Raw genomic sequence first — 10,365 nt, forward strand, 5'->3', positions numbered from 1 at the left:
ATTAGAATACCGGGGGAAATGTGGGTTTCAAAAAAAACCCCCAACCCCCCCCCCCCCAAAAAAAAAACCCACACAAAAAAAACACCTTTAAATCAAATTGATCTAATTGTAGTTTTCCACGACTGCAAGCTGCAGCCACTGCCTCTTATCCTGTCACTGGGCACCTCTGAGAAGAGTGTGCTCAACCTTCTCTATATCTTTCCATAGGAAGCTGAAGACAGCAGTAAGCTCTTCTTCTAGTCTTACAAAAGATTTTAGCCTCACAAAGGCTAAAACATCCCATCTGCCTGTCCTCATATATTATGTACCTCATTCCTCAATCCCCTTAGTGGCCTCTGCTGGATTCTCATCAGCAGGTCAATGTCTGTGGGAACTCACTGGGGAGCTCAAAACTAAACACAATACTCCAGAGGAATACTTCAAGAATCTAAATTCAACAGCCTAAGTGCATAACTAGTAAAAAAGTTATTGGGAAAAATCAATGTGGCTCTCTTCTGGCTGACAGGCACCAAAAACAAGAGGACATAATTATCATCTCCTAAAATTTCACGGTGGTATCCTGGCAGCAAGAACAGGAGACTAGGTTTGATAAGACCCAACCTACATATTTGGAAGTGGGAGACTTGGACAAGATCCCAGGAGGAAATGGGTTTGCACAACGGACAAATACCAGAATACTGGGGACTAGGACAGAAACAAGGTGAAAAATATTTTACCTCATAAAAGAAAACTATTAATGTCTGTGAATCATACAGATGCTACAAAAAGGTAAAAACACTCCAGGAAATGAGGAAATAGTTCTGATTCAGACCAGGATTTGAACAGTTTGCAGTAAATAGGGACACGGGGTGGGGGTGGAGGGATATGGAGACAAAATGAAGTATCAAATAGCTACTTATTCAGAGATCACTAACCATCCTCTGCACTGACTGAGGCAGGAGTCCTGTAGAAAAAATAGCATGGGATCACATAATTAAAGATTTTATCACAGTATACATGGGGAGTAGCTTAAGATTACACAGACAACATTCATTCTGTTTCTTAATTTTTAGATACTTAACTCTTCAACCTTCTCATGGATGTCTCCTATTTTTTCTTTAATAACATCATCTACATACATCCCCTTCATCACTTCATACGCTATTGATTTAGAAAGCATGGCCAATGGCATGGAATGCACATACATGTATTTTTAACCTCATGTAGACATCTCCTAGATTTAAATAATATTCTTTATGCTTTGTTTAAATACTCGAGATGTGTTGGGTTCATTTTATAAGCAAAAGTCTAGTTACACAAAACCAAATTATTAATGCTCCAGGAGTAGATCCCTTCTGAGGCAATGAGAGGTTGCTCTGATTGCATTAGCCTCTTGTCGTGGTTTAACCTCAGTCAGAGGTTAACCTGCTGAAACCAGGACACCTCTCCCTTCTCTCAAAGCAGCCATGAAAACTAGTTGCTCTTGGCAAGATTTACAAAGGCCATTTGGTATTTATAGAGCAGACAGACCCCTCCTAAGAAGTGCAGAATTATGTATACCAGCTTCAGCTTTGCAAACCCAAACCTTTAGGACAAGGCTGACCGACAGCAGTGGTATACCTAGTAGATCCATGGAGCGACCCTTCCTCCTCAGGGCAGACCTACGCTTCAAGCGATCAGTACCCGGCAATGCAAAACTCCATGCGGTAAGCTGTGTACTGCATGAAGTGAAGACACTATTACAGAAAACCACGTACTAACCATTACTCCAGGTGAGTTCTGCGAGTGCAGAGCCTGTACCCCTGAACTGTCGTGAATTGTCTGGGTAGAGTCATTTTGGTTGGTCTCACCGACGACACCATTATCCCCGGTGTTATTGCTGAAAAAGAAGCAAACGAAAAATAAAGCAATGCTTCTTACCACAGAGGATCACTGAGTTTGGGAGGAAACTGAGGAATAACAGAACGGGAAGCAGCAGCACAGCACAATGAAGCGACAGCACGTTTTTCCCCTCCAATGCTAAAAGCACAAGGCTGAAAAATACTGTAACCCCTTTTTGCACCTCCTTCCTCTCCAAGACAACTTGCTAAAAATAAACAAATAAAAATCCCTCAATATAAAGTGATTCTGGTGTCTTAGGAAGTAAAGCATCACTATGAGAAATACAATGACATCTCTTCAAACTCCCTATGCGTATATAATGTCATTTAGCCTGCCTGACATGCACACGGCTTTATTGGCACAAAAGGCTGTTTGGGGCTTCTCACTAGACTTGTAACAGTCAAATGCTACTCCTTTCACAATTTTTGCTTTTTACGTCCTTCGACTGTACTCTTGTGTACATATTGCTTCTCTAACTGCCTGTTTATTTATTATTCTTTATTTTTTGATCAAGTACTAAATAATGGACTGCTGTGCCTATGACCTCCTAGGAGGCATAGTTATGCGATTTAAAATGCGAGTTTTAAGTGATTCTACCTCTACTTCTTAGCCACAATAAAGGCAGGATAACGAAAGGTTGCATTCATTTAATTAGCCAGTGAACAGGAAAACACTGAGGTTCTGTTTAAATTTCAACCAGCCTAGAACAACTGAGGAGCCTCTTAAATTACTGTATCAGACATCTGTAAATGGGAAACAGCTTTGTGGGCTGGCGAGAACTAAAGAGGAATAGAGCCTGAAAGGCATCACCCAATCTAAAATAAAAACCTTGTATGGTTAGTGACACATATAAGAGGCATTTCTCAGGAGAGTCTCGATGCAGGCAGACCTTGACACTCCCAGCAATGTCACTGCCAGGAGTGTAGCGCAGCCGTACAGAAGTACAGTAGCATAGAGGTACACAATCGTGACACTACTTAGCTTGCGCAGAGCTAGCAGTAGTGACTGCAAATGCACCAAAAAATACCCAAAGTAAGTTCTTTTATACAGAGCTCTCTGCTGAAGCTTGACAGGTAACTGAAACGAACCTACTCTGTTTAAGCTTCGTTTGGACATTTCTATGCTGCTGTCATTATTGGATGTACCTTGTTTCAGCATTTTTCACATCTGTCATAATGCTTGGGAACACTGGAAGCTGCTTGCCAGCTTCATTTGTTTGTAGGACTCAAGCTTGGAAAACCAGCAAGAGATGTCTTCATTTATTCTGAAAAGTTTACAGTGGAATATTCTACATATACACAAAGCTGGAAAAAGTCAGTACTAGTCTTTAGCCCGATACTATTTTTAGCTTTAATACCATCTCAACCTGGAAGCAGCCTTTTTGACTTTGATTGTTTATTTGCAGCAAAGACGTAGTACTCGGCTCCTCAGTAAAGCGACTGCAAATACCTACCAAATGCCCCTGAGAAATAAAAGTGGTTCTAGCTTTCCTCGTGAACAGGACCAGGGAAGCATCATAGGCAGTCACAATAAAAGGTAAGAGGGAAAAGTAACTTACACATCCAGGCTTGATCTGAGAGGGAAGTTACTATAAGCACACAAAGGCAGTATAAGCTCAGGCTTTCAAAGCCGTGATATTAAAGCATTTTCTTTGCCAACGGGTGCAGGCCACTTCCTCTCCTCTTCCCCCGCAGCAGGAAGAGGAAAGAGCAAGCATTGAAGGCTTCCCCAGAAAACTTCCCCCAGCTCTTCTCCAGGATCTTTTAGCACCTCCCAGGCAGGTCTCTGCGTTCATCGTGCCCAGCTGCTGCCCCACCCTCTGGATCAGGTGCAGCTCTGCCTGCTTCACCACAAGCACACTGCAGCCACCGAAACAAAAAGCACTAAGCAGGTTTTTAAAAGTGCCATTCCTCACACAACTGTAAATAGTTTTCCTACAGTCAACAGGCATTTCTGCTATGCAGGACCACGGTACAAACTCGATCCATTTTACAGAACGTACCAGCAATCTGCAATGAAAACCTTACCTACGATTTGAGGGCTGAACTGCGTTTCCTTTTCGAACCTCTGTATCTCTACGTTGCCTTCCATTTTTTCTTGAGAGCTTTTGTTGAATTACTTCGCCTTTATCAAACATAAGGTGCAGACGGTAACTGATCACCTTTATTACTGTGAAGAACACTGTCACCGAGCTGCAGTACACAAAAACCGTAACTGCATTTGCTGGAAAAGCCTACAGAAAGAAATAATAAAGACATAATCGTAACAGTTTATTTTGAGAAGATGCAGCTAAAATTTTTAAAGTAATTTTCAAACTCTATTCCTTATTGTCTATTATTTGTACCTCTACTGAGTTTTGCAACCAACTAAAATTTTTAAAGTAATTTTCAAACTCTATTCCTTATTGTCTATTATTTGTACCTCTACTGAGTTTTGCAACCACAAGAAGTAGTGCATCTTCACACAGTATACTTGAGTCCCGCTTACAAAAAAGGTCTAAGGATTTGTTCAAACTTCAAACCATTTTACAAGATTTATTCTTCTTGTGATTAGCTGCGGATATTATTTATTTCTTAACAAAATCAGTAAAATCTCACAATTGACAAACATCGTAAACCCTCTTAAAATACTGCATTCCCAGGATAATGCAGCTGCAGCCTTTCCTAAACTATGAACTTATAAAAAAACAGACACAAAATGAAACATTAGTTATCTACAAACAGGAAACCCCTTCTGAAAAATTCCGTCATCTTACCCTGCTTCTCAGTTATGATTGAACAGTAAAACACTGTAGGTTGATCTCATTTTTCTAACACTTCACAACATGTTCCCAAGTATCTTTACCACTGAAGAGTTTTAAATAATTAATCAGGACTAGTCAAAACAAATGAATAAAATGCATTTGGAAAGGCAGCCTCTTTGAATTCTTTTTCTAAAGTTGATAATTGTTAATTTGCAGCTGTCTGTGATCTGTTTGCTGATCTGTGATGAGCACCACATTTCTTAGTCATTAAAATTAATTATAGTTCAACTACAGTCTGTAAAGTTCTTTCATACATGACATACTAACAACATTTTTATATGTAAATACTTTCTTACAGTAAAGGGCAAATCATAGCAATGGACACTTGCAGTTATAATTGAAGAGCCAAAGCCTTTATCATCATAGCCACAGAACACCCTTATGTATTGTTATCACGCAGTCGCAGCCTCACAATGAGTTTAATCTCTTCTCAGGTTTTTGGTTTTTAAACAGAGCATTACTATATCCCTGCACAGTTTGTAGTGGGGAGCAAGGATGGAAGGAAGATTTTTTCAATGGTCCGGATTTGCTAAAAGCCTACTGAAGTTAATTTTTAAGAATGGTCTTTACTTTGGGCCTACATCTATCATTTTAAGTATCAGCATTGCAGGTCAAGGAGCACTTGGATGTAAGAGATTAGAATTCTTTTCAGATTCATAAATAAACCACGCTGACCACACAGGTGAAGGGAAGGGAACAAGACACACTTACTTCATCTCTAAAACAAGTCACCGCATTTACCTTGATGTTGAAATGAATATGTTGAATCATTTCTCTGTTATCACAAGCAAGTGGGTTGCTACTCTGCTGCTGCTTTTGGCTTAGTGAGACTTCATACCTTCAAGATGTACATGTGAAAATTTTCAGGCAAATCCTTTCTTATTTCTGTTCTGATTCATATACAAAGAATCTATTGCACAAAAGTGGAGAAGCTATTTAGCATGTAGGCACTACTAGTGATCCCTAATAAGAAAGACATTGCTTTCTACAAGTTGAGGCTTAGTCTGTTAAGAGTACTTTGCAGTACTACGTATATACCAAAACTGAGCATACCCTTCAGTTGTTTAGGGAATGCGGGCCAGAAAGAGGATCAGTTTGCAAGGCCATGCTCTCAGGGTATAAGGTTTGTTGGTGAGGTTGAAAAGAATGTGTGTTTTACAACTAATGTATTTGCAAAACACAAGTTAAAAATTGCTTGGTTTCACAAAGAATGACAGCCAAGTATCTGTAATGATTTGCTTAAGAGAGATTTGTTCACTTTCCAAGGAATCTCTTCAACTATACACTAAAAAGCACAGGCTGATCGCTCATTATTAAGTAACAGCTCAGAATGAGCCACTAGAAAAGAAATGCTCTATAGGTGACGTTCGTAAAGCTTAATAAATATTATATGAATAATGTCAAGAGGACACAACAAAAATAGACTTCCAGTCATGCAGTTTATGGGTGCATAGAGCACGCTACAAGAGAATCAAAGGAAGCTCCTAGATGTCTAAGTGGAAAAGAGGGCCAGTTTTAGCAAATGCTGAGTGCTGCATGTCCTCATCCCTGCCTTGTGACCAGACCTACCAGAGCTGCGCCCTGAGCCTGCCTGTGGTCTCCCTGCCCATCTGCCCAAGATATACAGCGCTTCCCCCCTGCATATGTGCCATGCATGCTCGCAGTCCCAAGCCTGCCCATGTGCCATAAGGCCAGTGCATCCTTAATATTCTGAATCTTGGGGCAAGCTAAGTAGTACAAGCCAGCAGCTTGCTCCCTGCCCACATGAGGAATTAGGAGAAGGATGAAGCTGAGAATGGAAAGCCCTCGATTTTCTGAATCAGGCCTCTTGCATAAGGGTACAAGTGTCATACATCCGCAGTTGGTGTTCCCAGGTACGGACAGGTGAAAGCTATCAAATCTGCTGGAGCTAAGGAGGAATTAAGTTATAGACCACTGAGGAATTATATGATAGGTTCACTTTTGATGCACCATAGTTATAATTAGCCCGGTTTCCTATGGAAACGAGGTTTTATAATCACACCATGTGTCTGTGTATTCATCATCTCTCTCCATCCCCTCTGCTGACTAACTTTTTAATTCTTTGGCTACTTTCAACTAACTTTGAGAAGAATACACCCCACTGGGACAAGGTCACAGCAGCACACCTCCTGCGTTAATGAAAGGAACCCACACAGCTCCCTGGCCTCTTGAATGCCACCTCAGTGACAGGAAAAGCTTCAATTGAGCTGACATCTTATTAGAAGCTAGAAAAAAAAAATCCACAAATACAAATTCATTAGAAAGCAGGCTTCATGACATCCCACAGGTTTCTGCGGAAGCTGTAGCTCTAGCTTTCTTTGCTCTTGCCCAATTAAAAACTCTACCATAATGTACTTTTTGTTTTCCAGTAGCTTCTGTTGTTATACCCTGCACCAGAACAGCATGGGGTCACAAGCAGAAATGCAGGCTGGCGCGTTCCAAATGTCGCCTGACTTACTACCGCAAATGCAACAGAGTTGACCTGCCCATGCGTGGAGGGCCTTTGCCTGGGGCTTCTGCCCACCCAGAGATTGCTCCCAGAGGAATGGGCAAATTCTTCTTCACATGTCCACTAACATTATTTGAGTAGCACAAAGGCAGAGGTGACTGAGGTATATACTTTCCAATATAAAGGTGTGTAACCTTTGAACAAAATACCACACCTTGTAAATTGGACTGAATGATTAATGTTGATTAGACCCAGACGTATCCCACCTGATGCTTGAGCACCTGAGGCATCTAAAGCAAGATGGTGCTACACCTGGGCCTCGCTGTCTTGGTGTGCTACAGAACACAAATGAGGGAACTGCCAAATATGCAGTCAGCCACTTCCATCAGGCTTGCAGAGGTATGAGCGGGAGACATAATATTGGAGCCAAAGATAAATATTTTGATGTTAATTTAGCTGAATTAATAATTAAGAGATGCCCATCACAGTATAAAACATGGGAAAACAGGTAGCAAATAAAATTCCAGGGATGTACACTCAGTTGCAAGTGTGCATCCTACCACACAATAAATACAGCAAGTACAGTGTAGCTTACCTCTCTTTTGTGGAGGTACATGTATCCTTACTTTTACAGAGAGATAAAGTGGGGTAGAGTGTGGTGAAATGGGACTGGAAGCAGCTGACACTGCAACTTTTATTACAGTTTACCTCTGAGTAATTTAGGTGCCCACACCCTTATACCGCCACATTGTACTTCTCCTGTCACAGCATGATTTGAAAGTCTAATGCATAAGAAGTAACAATCCTGTAAGTTCAAGGGCTTCCTGTCCAATAAAAGGCAGAAGAAACACTCTCTAAGCTATTCTGGGAACTCACCAAAATGTGGATGCGCATTCTTTCATGGCTTCTAAAATAAGCTATAGTACAAGCATTCCCAAAGTTGCATCTCTGTGTCACTGGTGTTTCACTGGGGCTGAACTCAGCCCAGTGGCTTTGTATAACAAGTACCACTATTTTCACGCACAAGACACCTGGGAACCCTGGACTGTTTGGTGGAATAAGATAACTTTAATTCTTAATCTACTATGAGAGTCGACACGGCAAAGTTAGAAGAAATCTCATTACAATTTTGAAAGTTGATTTTAACAGAATGATGCTCCAAATAATATCCAACGTAAATTTTAATTGTATATTTACTGCTACAAAGGATAAATGAGAAAGAAAAAGAAGAGATGGAAACACAGATCTGCATTTTCAGGGGTGGGGAAGCTAATAACAGAACCATTAGTACCAAAGTAAGCTATGCTGACAAAGCTAGAGAATGAAATCCTCAATCCACACGACAGAAACAACTTGATACTATAAGCTTCCCAACGCTACTGTCAGCACATCTCTGCTGAGCCAGCGTGAAAAAAAGCTAAAAACAGCTGGATGAGTTTTGCCATCTCATTCAAATCAAACTATTTCAGAGAGACTTTCTGACTTTGACAAGTGTGATTAAGATTATCCCAAGCAAAGGAAAATTTTAAGAAGTAGTACTCTGATTTGTTTTGACTTTGCCATTTCAAGAAATGCCAGTGACTGCTTTAGCTGAATCCGAAATTATTGGTGTCAAGTGTGTAACATAAATATCACCCGAAACATTACTGAACATAATATTACAAATAAAATTCCCCAAAGAAAACCTTTAGTTAAAAACCAGGTTCAAGTTTCTAAGTGGCAAGAATATGTCTTGCACAAAGTTTACAAAGCCCAACCACTTAAAAGCAAGAAAACAAATACTTAAGGACATCAATACTCTCAAGCAGCCAGCATAATAAATACATTATTCTTATCAAGGATAAAGAATTCCCATAGCAATACATTAGCTCAAGAACACAAGTCCTGCATTTAACCAGATGATTCATCAGAAAGTCAGCCACAGTCCACAAAAAAAGCAAGTCCATCTAGACAGGCAAAGACGAAGCCCGAGAGAAAGTCCAGTAGGTAAGTTAGGTTTTCTCCCCTTCTCTTTAAATGATGTCTTTTTTTACCTTAGCTCTGACCTACAATCTTTGTATCTGGTGTTCTTTTGTGCGGCCCTGCATGACTTCTTCCATGCTATTAGTTCAGAAGTTTCCCACAAGGAAATATTCTTTCAGATACATACTTAAATCAACTGGAAAAAAGTTAACCTTTACTTTTTTTTTCTTTTTAATCACACATACCACTTTGACAGTAAATCCTACAATGTAAGACTTGCTGATTTGCATATGAAATAGACCCTATCAATCAGAAGAAAGCATATTGTTATCTTGGTTCATTAACTCCATGAGCCATGCTTACAGGAATTCACTTCAATCCATGCCACAAAATACAGTATACCAATTGATTTTTAAAAATACAAGATTTGCTTTTCACTGGGATTGCAGAGGGATTTGTGAATGCTTTTTGCTTTTGAAAATCAGGCCAATACCTGACCATGTAAGGTGAAGAGACCTATTTAGAAATTTTATGCAAGAAAAAAAAAATTCTACAGAACTTTTTAGTTGAGTCACTGTGAGAATCAAAGGGATGGAAATCGTTTCCAATGGAAGCAATATTAAGCTACAATCACTGAAGAACACACCAATGAACAGATGCAATGATCCAGCAAACCATACTTTTAAGCTTTTCTCACGCAGTAGGAAAACACACAAAAATAGAGCAAAAGTTTCAAGTTTTCAAAGAAAATCATTTCAAAGTCTGGCAAACAAACCCTAGTTATTAAAATTATTCATTTGCCATGTTTAAATTTCAGCACAAAGGGAGCTGCATGTCACGAAAAGCCATGTGACTCACCAATGACATTCAGCAAGGCATATTAATTACGTGGTATTTGGATTTTTCCATTTATTTACCCTTCTCAGCAGGTAAGAGTGGAGCAGACGTGAAAAGAAAAGGTGTCTCTAAAAGAGATTTTTTTGAACAAACGTCCCCACGGCCATTCGGCATTTGCAGAGGCCAGCACCGCACCCCTTCCCCAGTAACCCTACCCGACAGCTTCAAGCAGGGCTAAGAGGTCCGGCCCCAGACTAACGCGCCCCGCGTACTCACCCCGTTAACCTTTAGACACAAAACCCTCACGTAAACCCCAGTACGCCTATTTTGTAACCCCCCCCGAGGTCAGTTTGTTCTCCGTCCCGCTCACGCCCTTGCCGCTGCTGCCTCCAGGCCGGGGTCCGCGGCAGCCCCCACGCCCCCGCTCAGCCCC

The 10,365-nt window shown here is 40.6% G+C and overlaps 1 protein-coding gene across 1 annotated transcript in view; it reads right to left on the reverse strand.

The window, feature by feature from the left end:
• The window catches only part of PCNX2 (pecanex homolog 2 (Drosophila)), a 153,489-nt gene extending 147,170 nt beyond the window's left edge, over positions 1–6,319 (reverse strand). Inside the window, exons 1-3 of the mRNA XM_019472707.1 lie at positions 6,233–6,319; positions 3,888–4,093; positions 1,741–1,858 (exon numbers count right to left, since the gene is read on the reverse strand). Of these exons, the coding sequence (XP_019328252.1) occupies positions 1,741–1,858; positions 3,888–4,093; positions 6,233–6,319 (411 nt within the window). The remainder of the gene's footprint in view (positions 1–1,740; positions 1,859–3,887; positions 4,094–6,232) is intronic.
• Between the last annotated feature and the right edge of the window lie 4,046 nt (positions 6,320–10,365).

The sequence above is a fragment of the Aptenodytes forsteri genome, unplaced genomic scaffold (assembly GCF_000699145.1).
Source record: "Aptenodytes forsteri isolate BGI_AS27 unplaced genomic scaffold, ASM69914v1 Scaffold132, whole genome shotgun sequence".
Lineage (NCBI taxonomy): Eukaryota > Metazoa > Chordata > Aves > Sphenisciformes > Spheniscidae > Aptenodytes > Aptenodytes forsteri.